Here is a 17,424-nt window from a genome sequence, read left to right on the forward strand (position 1 = left end):
TGATAGATTAATGTAGGATCTGAATTTTGAGTGCCAATGGGGACAGGGAATAATGTGTGTAATGAAAATCTTTCTAACTGAATGAGGGATTTGTTGCCTCAAGACCACGGCCACGAGGCGTCCAGTGGATGTCCAAGTTCTGCATGTTCCCACCTTTTTATTTAAAGGGGTTCTCCAATGAAAATTAAGTTATCGCTTATCCGAAGGACAGGTGGGAACTTACTATCGGGAGAGGGTCCAACCATTGGACCCGCATCAATCAGCAGAACATAAACATGTTATTCCTGATACAAAATGGACCAGCAGAACGGACCCCTGAGTGCTGCTCCATTCATTTCCTATGGGCCAAACGTAGCACTTGACCGCCCACAGGTGGTAGAGCATGTGCACTGCCACGCCATTTTAACAGTGATAAAGGTTCCCCATTCTGCCAATCAACGTGCGTCCTTGCAGTAAGACCCTGTGAATAGGTGTTACCTTTTTTTTTTTTTTCCCCCGGATAACCCCTGATGAAGCTGAGCACAGCGTTTCGCTATCTTTGGGGGTCTTCAGTGTCATAGACTAGATTATTGCGACAGGTCACACCCATGACTTCCTGCACCACTCAACACTTCCTGGCCGCAGCCACGGAAGAATGGGAGACACACGAATGGGAATTCAGATGTTGGGCCTCCATTGTTGCCCATAGATAATGGATTAATTAGTTTAGGAAAGTGCAGCGAAACATTGCAGTCTTGACCCTCATTTCCAAAAATCTTAACCTCTTGGCTGATTATTCTGTAACATTACAGTCATGAAAATCATTAGTAAATTTGTTTTTTTTTTGTTTTTTTTGCCAGTCCCAAAACATTTTGGAAAAGCGAGTAAAACTGGGAGTAATTCTGAAACATTTTGATATATTTTTTTTTTTTTAATTTAGGAGATTAGAAATAAAGGAGGTTTCTTTTGCAACCGGTCCGAAGGTGTCCAAGGTGGAGCTGAAGCAAGAACAATATTATGACAGGCCGGACGGGGGGGAATCTGTACTGTCTTACATAAACATGGCGGCCTGCCGTGAACAACATTTGGATGAGTTTCTGTGTAAATAGAGCAGATCTGATATCCGGGGAAAGGTAAAAGTTCATCCCACCTCCTGGACCGTAACCTGGGATCAATAAATAATATCCCCTGTTTATTCTATCCTAGAGCCGGCTTTGAGTTTTAGTCTGTTTAGGACTTCAGTCCATTTATCAGCCTACAAATCCTTTATCCCATAAAACGACCCTTTTATTATCAGGCATACTCAGCTATTCAGATGAATATTCTAGTGCAAGTATACCAGCCTCATCAGGTCTCAGAGATCTGTATAATTAGGAATGCAGTTTGTTTCGCCTCCAAATCCTTGTCCCATAAAACACTCCTTTTATTATCAGGCATAGTTAGCTATTTGTGTAGATTCTAGTGCAAATATACCAGCCTCATCAGGTCTAAGAGGTCTGTATAATTTCTACACAGCTGGCACTGTGCCATTTACAGTGCTGTTTGGCACATTCATGCAGTGGAATTGGTCAGGACGCTGGGAGTCAGACCCCACTGATCTGATATTGATTAATAATATCCTTAGAATACTTCAAGTCCCTGGAAGACCCCTTTAAGTGGCTGCCCTGCAGTCATAATCTGCAGTGAGGCACTGAGAGAACACAACAGTTGTTTTTATAGGGCAGTGAATCCAGTTTTGGTCACGTTTTTACCCATGTTACATTTAGAAGAATTTAATTAAATTATTAAAATCCCAGATAATTCCAAAGTTCTAAATGAACTAATTTTCACACCTCTGAAACCTCTGCCCTGTACAAACCATCAATCAGACAAACATCGGTGCGTACCCAGCCTAGGAGACGTTTTTTGTGAACAAATAACACTTTTCAACCCTGGACGACCCCTTCTGGAAGATTTATGGTTTTTGGATTTTTATTTTTTATTCTTGCAAATCCTTTAAATCCTTGGGGGGCTTTTTAGAAAATAAATGAACAGGTGGCTATATTCAAAATTATACTAATGCATTATATGTTAATAAGACCCCCTAATCATGTGGAGTCACAATATGTCGCCCATAGACGTCTGTAAGGAAAATGTGCTACAATCAGGGATTTTTTTCTTTTATTTTTGGTGCATTTTTTGGGGCTTTTTCTTCACCGCGACACCTGCTCCGTGAGGTTTTTCTTTTTTTTTTTTTTTTTTGCCACATATAATTTGCAAATGATTTTTTGGGGGAGTAAACTACTCCCCACCTTCTATTGTGTTACTTAGTGGAGATTGGGATACCCCTTTAAATGCTTCCCAGATTGTTAGCAGCATCTTGGTCCAAGATCCTGTCCTAATATGTAGTAGGTGTAGTAGTAGTAATAATAATAAGAATATTAGCAAATACCTCCAATTTTAGAAATGTAGTATAGTTCTTCTGATTATCTATGTCCCTTACCCCATGTTCAGGGCATTGCAGTGATTTAGGTATCCATGGTTGTGACCACTAACAGCTAGCTAACTGTCACTGTATGAGTGGTCGTTACCATGGATAGCTACATTGCTACTGCAATGCTCTGCACATGGGGTAATAGACATAGCGAATCAGAAGAACTATACTACATTTCTAATTGGAGGTATTTGCTAATATTATTGTTATTACATATTGTGATAGGATCTTGGATTGGGAATACCTCTTCAAGTTCAACGTTTTGCTGCAATTTCACAAAAGTCATGTCCAAAACGTGTAAATTTGGTGCAATATTTCATATGGCAACAGAACCTGTCCTATTGTGTCCCACGATCCCTTTTCAAAATAAACTTTCCTCCTATATTATTTTTTTTTGTTAAAAATGAAACCTTATTTTACAAACATTTTTGGGTGTGTGTTTTTTTCTATTTAGAGAAGTCTATAACAAAAGCCCCTCGGAGCAAAAAAAAAAAAGAGTCACTGACAAAAAAAAGAAAAAAAAGTACCATAGTTAACATCTAGCTGTCAAATAAAATAAAATTAAAAACATAAACACAACCCTAAAAAACAAAAAAAACTTGTTTAAAACCACAATGGAATATTCTGGAAATGTTAAATAAAAGCTTAAAAAAAAAAAAAAGTGTAAATACAAATAAACATGTATTTAAATTTGCTGCCAAACCTGCAGCGATGACATCATTCATTATTCACATGACTGCTGCAGCCAATCATTGATGTTTGCAAGACCAGTGACAGACTCCAGTTGTCATGTCAGCTATAGACATAGCATCTTCAGTGCCTGTACTACTGGCTTATTGGGCGAGGGGATAGCAAATATAACGTTTATTTTAGTGTGGCAACATATTTTATGGCGTCACAAATTTCTGTATGTATGTATGTGTATATATATATATATATATATATATATATATATATATATATATATATATATATAATATAATGTGTGTATGTAATATGTACAGTGCATTGTGAAAGTATTTGGCCCCCTTGAACTTTTCTACCTTTTGCCACATTTTTGGCTTGAAACATAAAGATATAAAATTCTAATTTTTTTGGGAAGAATCTACAACAAGTGGGACACAATCGTGAAGTGGAACAAAATTTATTGGATATTTTAAACTTTTTTAACAAATTAAAAACTGAAAAGTTGGGCGTGCAATATTATTCAGCCACTTTACTTTCAGTGCAGCAAACTCACTCTAGAAGTTCAGTGAGGATCTCTAAATGATCCAGTGTTGTCCTAAATGACTGGTAATGATCAATAGAATCCACCTGTGTGTAATCAAGTCTCCGTATAAATGCACCTGCTCTGTGATAGTCTCAGGGTTCTGTTTCAAGTGCAGAGAGCATCATGAAGACCAAGGAACACACCAGGCAGGTCCGAGATACTGTTGTGGCGAAGTTTAAAGCCGAATTTGGATACAAAAAGATTTCCCAAGTTTTAAACATCTCAAGGAGCACTGTGCAAGCGATCATATTGAAATGGAAGGAGTATCAGACCACTGCACATCTACCAAGACACGGCCGTCCCTCTAAACTTTCATCTCGAACAAGGAGAAGACTGATCAGAGATGCAGCCAAAAGGCCCATGATCACTCTGGATGAACTGCAGAGATCTACAGCTGAGGTGGGAGAGTCTGTCCATAGGACAACAATCAGTCCTACACTGCACAAATCTGGCCTTTATGGAAGAGTGGCAAGAAGAAAGCCATTTCTCAAAGATATCCATAAAAAGTCTTGTTTGAAGTTTGCCACAAGCTACCTGGGAGACACACCAAACATGTAGAATAAGGTGCTCTGGTCAGATGAAACCAAAATCTAACTTTTTGGCCACAATGCAAAACGATATGTTTGGCATAAAAGCAACACAGCTTATCACCCTCAAAACACCATCCCCACTGTCAAACATGGTGGTGGCAGCATCATGGTTTGGGCCTGCTTTTCTTCAGCAGGGACAGGGAAGATTGTTAAAATTGATGGGGAGATGGACGGAGCCAAATACAGGACCATTCTGGAAGAAAATCTATTGGAGTCTGCAAAAGACCTGAGACTGGGACGGAGATTTATCTTCCAACAAGACAATGATCCCAAACATAAAGCAAAATCTACAATGGAATGGTTCAAAAATAAGCGTATCCAGGTGTTAGAATGGCCAAGTCAAAGTCCAGACCTGAATCCAAACGAGAGTCTGTGGAAAGGGCTGAAAACTGCTGTTCACAAACGCTCTCCATCCAACCTCAATGAGCTCGACCTGTTTTGCAAGGTAGAATGGGCAAGAATTTCAGCCTCTCGATGTGCAAAACTGATAGAGACATACCCCAAGCGACTTGCAGCCGTAATCGCAGCAAAAGATGGCGCACAAAGTATTAACTCAAGGGGGCCGAATAATATTGCACGCCCCACTTTTCAGTTTTTAATTTGTTAAAGTTGAAAATATCCAATAAATTTCGTTCCACTTCACGATTGTGTCCCACTTGTTGTTGATTCTTCCCCAAAAAATTAGAATTTTATATCTTTATGTTTGAAGCCAGAAATGTGGCAAAAGGTAGAAAAGTTCAAGGGGGCCAAATACTTTCACAATGCCCTGTATGTGTGTGTGTGTGTGTGTGTGTGTGTGTGTGTGTGTGTGTGTGTGTGTGTGGTGTAGTATGTATGATAGAGATATATACTATATATATATTTATTAATGTGTGTGGCTGTCTCGCCAGGTGTGAGTGCAACACCGAGGGGAAAGGAAGCTTAGACACTAGGGAAAGGGGGAAGAAGTGACCTCCTAATCTGGACTAGCGTCACCCTGTCTCCCCCTAACGTCCCTATACAGCCTCCGCAGTTGTCACCGATCACGTGCCTCGCCCTACTATCCCTGGCGTAAGGCTATAGCTGGGGGGTGGAAGGAGATGAGAACTAGTCAACCTCCGCTAGCACTCTATAGACAAAAGGGAAGACAACACAGGGGAACAACAACTTAGCTTTAGAAGTACTCCAACAGGGCGCACGGCCTCAAGACTCCAGAGAGGACGTGGTGCTACTTCAGCCAAGTTCCGAGTAGAAATGAGTATAACCGGCGACGCCCACCTAGACACACCAGGTATATATACACCCAGACCAAAGGGAGGTAGTTGCTGGGTCCTAAACACAGCCTCCTATCTAGGCAGCTGTCTGCATTGCCAAACGTAGAGATCTCCTGCAAACCACTTCAGGGCAACTGTCTGTCACCTCTGACACACCCGTGACAGTGGCTCCATAAAATGTTAAAACAGTAAAATGTTTACTAATTTATTTTTTACTAATTACTGAAACATTTTTTTTTACTAATTATAATAAAAAATATTTTTCTTAATAGTAATTGGTAAAAAAAAAAGTTATTAATTAGTAAGAAAAATAGTAAAAATAATAAAAAAAAAATAGTAATTATTAGTAAAAAAATAAATAATGATCAGAGATCGAGATCAGAAGTGTTTGCTTCCTGCAGTCGGCACAATTTATTGCATTGCTCGGTTTGACCTCTGCTGCAGGATTGTGAGATGGCATCATGCAGCATTTATCATTCCCAGCGATGACCAACTTCCTGGGAGATTTCTTGGTGTCTGCTCAGCCCATGGCGGTGACATTGATTTCTTCTCACTCTCGGTTCCTGTCTGAACAGATAACCATTCTGTCTTGCCGGGGCATCTGTCAGGTTTCTTTTTTTTTTTTTTCTTCCCTCTTCGAGTCTCACCAAAGCTGCTTCATGTATTAATCATTGCCTGTGACAGGAATTAGCAAATACCTTTCACCACTTGTAATAAGAAGCTCTGGAAAACCAACACAAAATAAATTTTTTGTGTAGTACGAGAGTAAATGGTACAGAAAGGATGATAAAATATGCATTTTATGTCTATGGATGAAGCACGGTGGGGGGTCGTGTGTTACTAGCGACGTCTGTATGACACCTTTGGTGATGCCGCTGAAAATACTGACTTGTAAAATTTAAAGTGAACCTGGCATTTCATGCAAAACCTGTAGAAAATCAAGGTCATGTTACCCTCATTCCCTACAACAAGGTAAAACTTGCACATGCCAGTCTAACATGTCCAGAAACTGAATTGATTCTTATGTTCTGCAATTTCAAATCCACTTATTGTTAGTGACCAGTTGCGTTTTATGAGCATTCAACCAGCACTATAGTTACTGGACCTTCCATTCCTTCATTTATCAATTAACATTGCTCCTGTCATTGTCCAATGGCTTGCCTACCCTGGGCTGAAAATCCGCCTCTGTTATGCCTGTATGCAGTCTGGCTGAGCAGAAGAACAAACCTCCATCGTCACTTACTGTAGAGCTACAAAGACCCGCCCCCACTTACTGTAGAGCTACAAAGACCCACCCCCACTTACTGTAGAGCTACAAAGACCCGCCCCCACTTACTGTAGAGCTGCAAAGACCCGCCCCCACTTACTGTAGAGCTACAAAGACCCACCCCCACTTACTGTAGAGCTACAAAGACCCGCCCCCACTTACTGTAGAGCTGCAAAGACCCGCCCCCACTTACTGTAGAGCTGCAAAGACCCGCCCCCACTTACTGTAGAGCTACAAAGACCCGCCCCCACTTACTGTAGAGCTACAAAGACCCGCCCCCACTTACTGTAGAGCTACAAAGACCCGCCCCCACTTACTGTAGAGCTACAAAGACCCGCCCCCACTTACTGTAGAATCTGTCCCCCCACTTACTGGAATACATTTTCGCAAAAACGTAGCGACTTTTTAAAAAGAAAAATTAGACGAAAACATCTGGAAACCCCAAATCTTGGCCAAAAGAAAAAGGAAAAAAACTCCAAACATCTGATAATGTCCCCTGCATTACTTGGCACCCTTTGAAATTGATTGACCAACCATCTAGAGCACAGTTGCTCTTTGCAGCAGCTTTGTCTCCCTTCTTAATAATTCCCCATTTCTTAAGGGTTGCATTGATGCCTTTCATGGATGTGAAATGGACGGTATGGCGTCCATTACACTGTGGGATCACATCGTGCCTGACAACTGCTGGCACAGCTGCCTCTGTTCCCCCCCATAGCTGGTAGGCACACTAAGTTGTCTACTCACTGTGACGAGGAATGCGTTTTTTTGGATTTCGGAGGATACTTGCTTTATGGATAGTCCAGATGCTGTAATACAAGATGGCTCACTGGAAATGTCATCTATCAGCCAATTATTATGTAGTAGGTGCCAGGTGCGGAACCACAGACAGGAAATGAAGGCTATATTCGGAACATTCCGCTCCTCATGATGTCATGGACACAGACAAAGCCTCTTTATTTCTCCTTATCTGCAATTCTGTTCCCCCTCCGACCGTTCTGAATTGAGTATTCACCATTCCAATTGTTTTACAGCCACTTGTCAGCTGCGTTTAGAAGCATGGCTGAACTCGAGTCCCCGGTGACGCTACTGAAATGTATCCTCACTGAGATGTCTGTGCACTTATTCAGATCGGGTTGTACACTTGCGTTCCCATCTAGATTTATTACTGTACTTAAGTATTGTATTTTCGAGGAAATGTAACGTACTGGATTTGTTATTATGCTACTGTGTTTATGGAGATGGCTTTGTAAAGTAGTCATTGCATTTCACGCATGATCCAACCCCCTGTAGTATGGATCTACCTCCCGTAGAACATCTGATTCTGCACTGCACGTTTTATGCTTCTTGTATATCTGATCCCGTAACTTTTCATACCATTTTAAAGCGGTTGTCTATTTTTGGAAACAACTTTTTTTTTTTTTTTCATTACTTTGTGTAAATTATTTTTTTTTTTTTTACTTAACTTTGCAAAAAATAATCAATAAGTATAAGCCCTAGTGACTTAACTAGAGTTCGATGGGCTCCAGTGCAAAATTTAGATATGTGAGTCCTTGGGACTCACCAAAATTCTTTTCTTACGTGAAACCGTAAGTCACGGCTACTGGTTGGAGACCCATAACATTGTAAGACGGACTGAGTCATATAAATAGGACACGGAGAGGCTGCTTTTTTGTTTATTTAATATGTGGGTCCTTGTAGCATTGTAGAATCTATAAAAACATGCGTATTCTCCCCAATGTATTGTCCCTCCCCCCTATTTTGTCTCTTTCCTGTAGTAATGTTCATGTCCTGGCCCCTTCCTGTAATAATGTCCTCGTCCTGGCACCTTCCTGTAAGAATTTCCCGGTCCTGTCTTTTTTCTGTAATAAAGTCCCATGTCCTGTCACCTGCCTGTAATAATGTCCCCATCCGGTCTCCTTCCTGTCAGAAGTGCCCCCGTCCTGGCTCTCCTTTCTGTCGGAATGGCCCACCCCCTGGCTCTCCTTCCTCTCGGAATGGCCCACGCCCTGGCTCTCCTTCCTCTCGGAATGGCCCACGCCCTGGCGCTGCCTTCCTCTCGGAATGGCCCACGCCCTGGCGCTGCCTTCCTCTCGGAATGGCCCACGCCCTGGCGCTGCCTTCCTCTCGGAATGGCCCACGCCCTGGCGCTCCCTTCCTCTCGGAATGGCCCACGCCCTGGCGCTCCCTTCCTCTCGGAATGGCCCACGCCCTGGCACTCCCTTCCTCTCGGAATGGCCCACGCCCTGGCGCTCCCTTCCTCTCGGAATGGCCCACGCCCTGGCGCTCCCTTCCTCTCGGAATGGCCCACGCCCTGGCGCTCCCTTCCTCTCGGAATGGCCCACGCCCTGGCGCTCCCTTCCTCTCGGAATGGCCCACGCCCTGGCGCTCCCTTCCTCTCGGAATGGCCCACGCCCTGGCGCTCCCTTCCTCTCGGAATGGCCCACGCCCTGGCGCTCCCTTCCTCTCGGAATGGCCCACGCCCTGGCGCTCCCTTCCTCTCGGAATGGCCCACGCCCTGGCGCTCCCTTCCTCTCGGAATGGCCCACGCCCTGGCGCTCCCTTCCTCTCGGAATGGCCCACGCCCTGGCGCTCCCTTCCTCTCGGAATGGCCCACGCCCTGGCGCTCCCTTCCTCTCGGAATGGCCCACGCCCTGGCGCTCCCTTCCTCTCGGAATGGCCCACGCCCTGGCGCTCCCTTCCTCTCGGAATGGCCCACGCCCTGGCGCTCCCTTCCTCTCGGAATGGCCCACGCCCTGGCGCTCCCTTCCTCTCGAATGTCTGAGCCGGCCTCATTGGTCTGGGAGAATGGCATCAGAGGTATGCACCATTAAAAATAAAATGTCTTCCTGGAAAGGAATATGCAGACCCGGGAGAGGGGAAAAAGGGAATATGTCTCTCTTATTGGCCCTCCTTTAGATTAAGTCATGGCCCCCGAAGTGTCAATAGTCATAGGGCTACATGCTAACAATTTATCCCTTTGAGAAAAGAGACCTGATGTCATCCTTTTGGAACATTGAAAAAATATCACTAGTGGGTTTTCTTAGGAAAACTTTGAGGTTGCAACATGAAAGTGCTGCAACTTCTGGGTATTAAAAGGTCACTATGATGTCATACTTTATGGCGCTTAATATTATATGACCGTACGCCATTTTGTACGGCATTAACAAATTTTACTGCACAAGGCACCGCCCCCAAGGAGCACGTTTATTAATCTAGTGTACGCAGAATGTCTACGAGGGGGAGTGGGCTTATGTCAAATTATATTGTGTGTGTGTGTGTGTATGTATATGTATTAATAAATATATATATATATATATATATATATATATATATATATATATATATATATATATATATATATATATATATATATATATATATATATATAAAATGTTAGTTAGTTATTTTTTCACAATGCCAAATAAGACTTTCACTTTTTTTTTTAATGTTCAGCTACATTAAATTTTTGCTTAGTGTTACTTGCTGGGAAGATCTGGGTGTTAAGCGCACCGAGACCGTGCATCTGCAAAATACATTTGCAGGGGGTCGACCAGAAAATCTAGGCTGGAGCCAGCAGACAGGCTGACTCTGGTTGCATTAGGTTGTACGTGTAAAACAGCCATGGTGGAACGCTATCCGTGCTCACACTGAGTGCATGGAAATAGACACCCTCCAGCACTATGAGCGTCGAGACTAGATAGAAGACCTGATGTTGTCTTGTACTCGCTGTGTAGCGATATAACAGGACGTGGAATATTAATGGCCTCCTGACTTTACAAAGCTGTTTTCCACACGTTTTCTCCTTTTATAAGTCCAACAAGTTTTAATGTGTTTTCTTTAATACGTATTAAGGACCACCCAAGGCTATGATGCTGGTTCACCGGCTGAGACCGCCAAGTGAAAATCTCTGTAAAGTATTAATTAGTTTTTCAGCGTAGTGTGTCTATGCAATACTATACTGTGTAACATAGCCAGCAGTTTGTTTTTTTAGCCATTTGTAGGCTATTCTTGGGACTTTATGGCTATGTGATTGCTTCACCGATTTTCCGATCAACAAATATGGACACCAGATTGGAGAATAATGGCCTTGACTTTTAGATGACTCTTGGCTAAATGTCAGAATTCAATAGAATTAGGCAGGTAAAACCCAACCACTTTCCCTTTCATTCAGACATTGATGGTCTCTTGCTAATTTTTCACTATTTACCTTAAAGGGGTTGTCAGCAAAATTTGCAATGTTTCTTTATTTCCATGTGTTATTCTTAACCGTACAATTTTTTTTTTTTTTAGATCCCGTTTTCTCTTGTTCAGTTTCCACTTTGGGAGTTTTTGAAAGTAAGTAACAAAGTAATTGTACAGAATGGTAAACTATTCACAGCAGCTATGTAAATCCATATTCTCATTGTATAGAGTGAATGTGCCAGACTAGATGCTGCACGCTTGATGTATTCATGGAATGTCATATTACCATATAATATTCGCATGAGTTTGTTGGCAATCATTCTGTAGGTTTTGTTTTTTTTGCATATTTAGCTACTTTTATATATGGAGCGCCTACCTATTCTGCAGCAATGTATAGAGAAATGTTCCCTAACTGGCTTGTTGTCGGACACTCATGTAATTTATAACGAGAACCAGGTCCACAAATAATAATAATAATAATAGTTTATTTTTATAGCGCCAACATATTCCGCAGCACTTTACAAATTTTAGGGGGGACTTATACAGACAATACAGAATAAGCATATCTCATATCGAAAGGAGTGAGGGCCCTGCTCGCGAGCTTACAGTCTATGAGGAAGTGGGGGAGACACAAAAGGTAAAAAGTACATATATTGTATAATGCAGCCATGATATACTGAATAGGATAAATAATAATACATGGACTGGTCGCCAGCCAGTATGTGTGCAGTCCTGACAGAGGCTTTTATGTGCATGGTTGGTTTGAACCCGAAGTTGAAGAAGATTTTAATATGGGGGAAAGCTGGGATGGACAGAGTGTGTTTAGGTGATACGCCAGTCTAAAGAAATGTGTTTTTAGGGTTCGCTTGAAACTGTGGGTATTGGGAATTAATCGAACTGTCCTGGGTAGTGCATTCCAGAGAATTGGCGCAGCACACGAGAAATCTTGGAGACGGGAGTGGGAAGTTCGGATTATGGAGGATTTTAGTTTCAAGTCATTTGCAGAACGGAGGGCACGTGTAGGGTGGTAGACTGAGACAAGGGAGGAGATGTAGGGGGGTACTGAAGCATGGAGCGCTTTGTGGGTAAGCATGATAAGTTTAAAACGAACTCTATATTGGATGGGCAACCAATGCAATGACTGGCACAGGGAAGAGGCATCTGAGTAGCGGTTGGCAAGGAATATGATCCTGGCTGCTGCGTTCAGGACGGATTGGAGAGGGGAGAGTTTAGTAAGAGGGAGACCGATTAGTAGAGCGTTGCAATAGTCAAGACGAGAATGAATAAGAGCGACAGTAAGAGTTTTTGCCGAGTCAAAGGTGAGAAAAGTCCTGATTCTTGAGATGTTTTTGAGATGTAGATGACATGAACGAGCGAGTGATTTGATGTGAGGAGTGAAAGAAAGATCTGAGTCAAAAATGACCCCAAGACAGCGGGCTTGTAGCTGGGGAGTAATGGTTGAGCCACAAACGGAGATGGCAATATCGGGCACAGGTAGATTAATGGAGGGAGGAAAGACGAGTAGTTCAGTTTTTGACAGATTCAGTTTTAGGTAGAGGGAGGACATAATGTTAGACACAGCAGAAAGACAATCACTGGTCTTTTGTAGTAATGCAGGGGTGATGTCCGGAGCAGAGGTGTATAATTGGGTGTCATCAGCATAGAGATGGTACTGAAAACCGAATCTACTGATTGTTTGTCCAATAGGAGCGGTGTATAAGGAGAAAAGAAGGGGGCCTAGGACTGATCCTTGAGGAACCCCGACAGTAAGAGGAAGTAGGGAGGAGGAGGAGCCGGCAAAAGACACAGAGAAGGAGCGGTCAGAGAGATAAGAGGAGAACCAGGAGAGAACCGTGTCCTTGAGGCCAATAGTGCGGAGCATAGTGAGGAGGAGCTGATGATCCACAGTGTCGAATGCTGCAGAGAGATCCAGGAGAATCAGCAGGGAGTAGTGACCATTAGATTTAGCTGTTAGTAGATCATTAGAGACTTTAGTGAGGGCAGTTTCAGTAGAATGTAAAGAGCGGAAACCAGATTGTAAAGGGTCAAGAAGAGAGTTGTCTGAGAGATAGCGGATTAGACGGGAGTGGACCAGGCGTTCCAGGAGTTTAGAGATAAAGGGAAGATTGGAAACAGGTCTGTAGTTGGCCGTGCAGTTCTGGTCGAGGGATGGTTTTTTAAGTAATGGATGTATGCTGGCGTGTTTAAAAGAAGAGGGAAAGATACCAGATGAGAGGGAAAGGTTGAAAATTTTAGTTAGGTGAGAGGTGACAGCTGGAGCAAGGGACTGAAGGAGATGTGAGGGAATAGGGTCGCTGGTGCAGGTGGTAGGGCGAGAAGATGCAAGGAGCCTGATCACTTCATCTTCCGTGACTGGTTCGAAGTCAGAAAATGAGCAAGATACAATGTGGCGGGGGGGAGCATGCATAACATTTGGGGATTGGGAGAAAATTTCCTGTCGGATATGGTCAATTTTTTTCTTTGAAATAGTTAGCCAGATCGTCAGCGCTGAGGTCGGTGGTCGGGGCCTGTGCTGTTTGATTGAGGAGAGAATGAAATGTGTCAAAGAGTCGTTTAGGATTATTGGAAAGTGAGATGATGAGGTTGTTAAAGTAGGTTTGTTTGGAGAGATCAAGGGCAGAGTTATATGTTTTCAGCATAAATTTATAGTGGAGGAAATCTTCAGGCAGATTTGATTTTCTCCACAGCCGTTCAGCGCACCTGGAGTACCTCTGGAGAAGACGTGTTTGAGGCGTGTGCCAGGGTTGTCGCCGTCTATGCCGAATTGTTCTTTGTGTAGAAGGTGCGGCTTCATCCAGGGCGCATAGCATTATTTTGTTATAATGCTTCAATGCAGAGTCGGGACATGAGAGGGAGGAGATTGGGGCCAATGATGATTGCAACCTTTTTATAAATTTCAGGGTGTTAATGGCGCGTAAATTTCTATAAGTGTGGACGGTGGGAGTGTCTTGAGTAGAGTCACAGTTCTTGACAGAGAATGAAAGAAGATTATGGTCAGAGAGTGGAAGGGGAGAGTTAGTAAGGTCATGTACTGAGCAAAGCCGGGAGAAGATCAGGTCCAATGTGTTCCCGTCCTCATGTGTAGGAGAATTAGCAAGCTGTGAAAGGCCGAAGGAGGAGGTTAATGATAAAAGATGCGTGGCAGATGGGGAAAGAGGATCGCCAATTGGGATGTTAAAATCTCTCATGATTATCGTGGGGATGTCGCAGGATAGAAAATTTGTAAGCCAGGCAGCAAAGTGATCCAGGAATTGACGGGGGGGACCTGGGGGGCGATAGACAACCGCCACTCGCAGGGAGAAGGGCCGGTAGAGTCTGACGGTGTGGGCCTCAAAGGACGGGAAGATAAGGGAGGGTACAGGGGGGATAACCTGAAAAGTACATTTTGTTGAAAGAAGCAGACCAACACCTCCACCTGATCTGTTGTCAGGTCTCGGAGTATGAGAAAAGTGTAGGCCACCATAGGAGAGAGCTGCAGCGGCGGTGGTGTCCGACTGCTGGATCCAGGTTTCAGTGAGAGCCAGAAGGTTGAGGGAATTAGAGAGGAAAAAGTCATGGATGTAAGAGAGTTTATTACAAGCTGAGCGTGCATTCCAAAGGGCACAGTTGAATGAGACAGAAGATATGCAGGGAATATTAATGAGATTAGCAGGGTTTCTGAATGTAACAGGGAAAGAGTTAGTGTTATTATTACTGGAGGGTCCTGGATTAGGAGAAATATCACCTGCGACTAATAGAAGGAAGATACAGAGAGTGAGCAGATGATTGAGTGATTTGTGAGAGCGTTTCCTGCGTTGTATGGTGGGAATGAATGGATCTGCGTGGTATAACATTGTGAAGAGAGCATGACAACTGTACATAGGAGAAGAGAGGAGTGAGGGATTAATATGGATGAAGTGTGCCGCATTTGTGGGAGAACGGCGAATGTGGATGATTGTAGCAACCAGAAAATAAATGGCACAGATACAAATGGTGAATACTGTTTGCCAAAAAGATGACCTGGAAGCAAGTTTGTTGGTTTGTCTTGCATGTCTTACCTGTCTCCTGCCCTGTCCAACTGCCATTTTCTAACTGCCAGGGCACTTTGCTAAATTATGGCACTTCGATAAAGTATGCATAAATGCCCCCGCATAAATGCTGCCCCTTAACTAAGTCTCAATATATAGGGACGTATCTGCTTAGATCTGCACAGATTTAACTCATTAACAATCAATCACTAGCTTAAAAGACAACAGGAGACCATAAAGTGCAGGGAAAAAAAAAAAAAAAAACAGACTAGCAAACTCGGCATGGATCATAAACTCTTAAAGTAAGTGTGATGACCTTTAAGTATCATGGAATAAAAAAGGTAGAGGAGTGAAAAAATATATACCGGAAATTGATAGGCTGCAGAGCATTGCATGGAGATACAAGGCAGTTTTCAGGACAGATCACACAAGCAGTGAAAAATATATACCAGAAATTGATAGGCTGCAGAGCATTGCATGGAGATACAAGGCAGTTTTCAGGACAGATCACACAAGCAGTGAAAAATATATACCACAAAGAAAGTCTAGCCTCATACTGGAAGAACGGGGTCTCCAAAGAAAGCCTAGTCTCGTACAGGCAAAATGGGGCCCTCAAAGAAAGCCTAGCCTCATGCAGGGAGAACGGGGTCCCCAAAGAAAGCCTAGCCTCATACAGGGAGAATGGGGACCCCAAAGAAAGCTTAGCCTCATACAGGGAGAATGGGGACCCCAAAGAAAGCGTAGCCTCATACGGGGAGAACAGTGACCGCAAAGAAAGCCCTAGTCTCATACATGAAGAAAGGGGACCCCAAAGAAAGCCCTAGTCTCATACAGAGAGATTGAGGTCCCCAAAGAAAGCCCTAGCCTCATACAGGGAGAAAGGGGACCCCAAAGAAAGCCCTAGCCTCATACAGAGAGATTGAGGTCCCCAAAGAAAGCCCTAGCCTCATACAGGGAGAAAGGGGACCCCAAAGAAAGCCCTAGCCTCATACAGGGATAAACGGAACCTCAAAGAAAGCCTAGCCTCATACAGGGAGAATGAGGTCCCGAAAGAAAGCGCAGACAGCTACAGGGAGAACGGGGTTCCCAAAGAAAACCTAGCCTCCGTACCAGAGAAACGCAGTCCTAAGAGAAGGCCTAGCCTCCGTATAGAGAGAACAAGGTCCCAAAAGATAGTCTAGCATCACACAAGGAGAACATACAAAATTAGACCTGTTGCCCCTGGACGGATTCAGACACTGGTTCCAGTGGGTCAGTCCCCTAGTGGTTGTAATGACTGACCCATAGTGTAAAAAAAAAAAATATATATATATATGCCGCTGTCACTACTCTCCCCTGGAGAACATAGGAGTGCGCTGCCGAGCGTTCCTGTGTATGGGGGAGTGGTGCGAGATATCAAGCAGTCGGATCAGCTTCGACTGACCACTTTATAATGTGAATACTATGATCTTACATAGAGAATGGTACTGGTATATACTATCTCTAGTAAATAAACAGAATTTAGAATTTGGGACTCCCAAGAAATGTCATTACCCCGGGCTGGCGTCAGACCCACCTACAGATCAGCTCAGGTCAGTGAATGACGGCCGTGAAGCCGAGCTGAATCTGTAAACACATTTGGGGAGAGGTTTAGCTTTTCCCTGGTGACAATGTAGTAATTGGCATCTCCTCTTCTCAACTTCTGGGAATTCTGGGAAATGCTTCCTCAGTTGGCCGGGGTCAAGATGTGAATACCCACTGGGTATAGCATTGACTGTAAACGCTCGTCATTCATATGTTGCTTCCCTGAAGTCACTGTCATCAGCGCTCAAAAACGCATGGTAGAAGGGCAGCAATGTTCCCCAATGGAAATCCGCATGTGCTGTGCCCATGATGCGGATTTTTCCGCAGCGTTAACGCTGCGGTCAAAAATCCGCAGCATGTCAATTAATTTTGCGGAAACGCGGCGATTTCGCCGCCATTGACTTGCATTAGAACGCGCCAATTCCGCAAGACAGCATTTGTACTTGCGTAATTGGTGCGTTCTAATGTGCGGATGGTACCCGGGTGTGGAGGAGAGGAGAGTCTCATCCACACCCAGGTACCATTGAAAAAGCTGTAAAAAGAAGAATAAAAAAATAAATGTATTCTTACCATCTGTCGGCCCGCGCAGCGCTCCCGCTTGGTTCCCGGCACTTGCAGTGAGTTGTAGGACCTGCGGTGACGTCAGAGTCATGTGACGGGTCACGTGACGCTGACGTCGGCAGGTCTTTCAATTCAAAGTTGCCGGCAGCCGGGAGAACGGAGTGAGCAGGACAGCTTGGGCCATCGGAGGTAAGTATATACACTCTCTCGGTTCACACTGTATAAATCCATGCTGTTTGCATGGATTTATATAGTGTG

At 43.6% G+C, this 17,424-nt stretch overlaps 1 protein-coding gene across 1 annotated transcript in view; it reads left to right on the forward strand.

Moving 5' to 3' along the window:
- Positions 1 to 17,424, forward strand: part of SLC25A26 (solute carrier family 25 member 26) — a 101,020-nt gene that overhangs the window by 70,955 nt on the left and 12,641 nt on the right. Inside the window, exon 6 of the mRNA XM_073644701.1 lies at positions 11,123 to 11,167. Coding sequence (XP_073500802.1) covers positions 11,123 to 11,167 — 45 coding nt within the window. The remainder of the gene's footprint in view (positions 1 to 11,122; positions 11,168 to 17,424) is intronic.

The sequence above is a fragment of the Phyllobates terribilis genome, unplaced genomic scaffold (assembly GCF_046119375.1).
Source record: "Phyllobates terribilis strain yellow unplaced genomic scaffold, ASM4611937v1 Scaffold_8__6_contigs__length_399053987, whole genome shotgun sequence".
In the NCBI taxonomy this organism is placed as follows: domain Eukaryota; kingdom Metazoa; phylum Chordata; class Amphibia; order Anura; family Dendrobatidae; genus Phyllobates; species Phyllobates terribilis.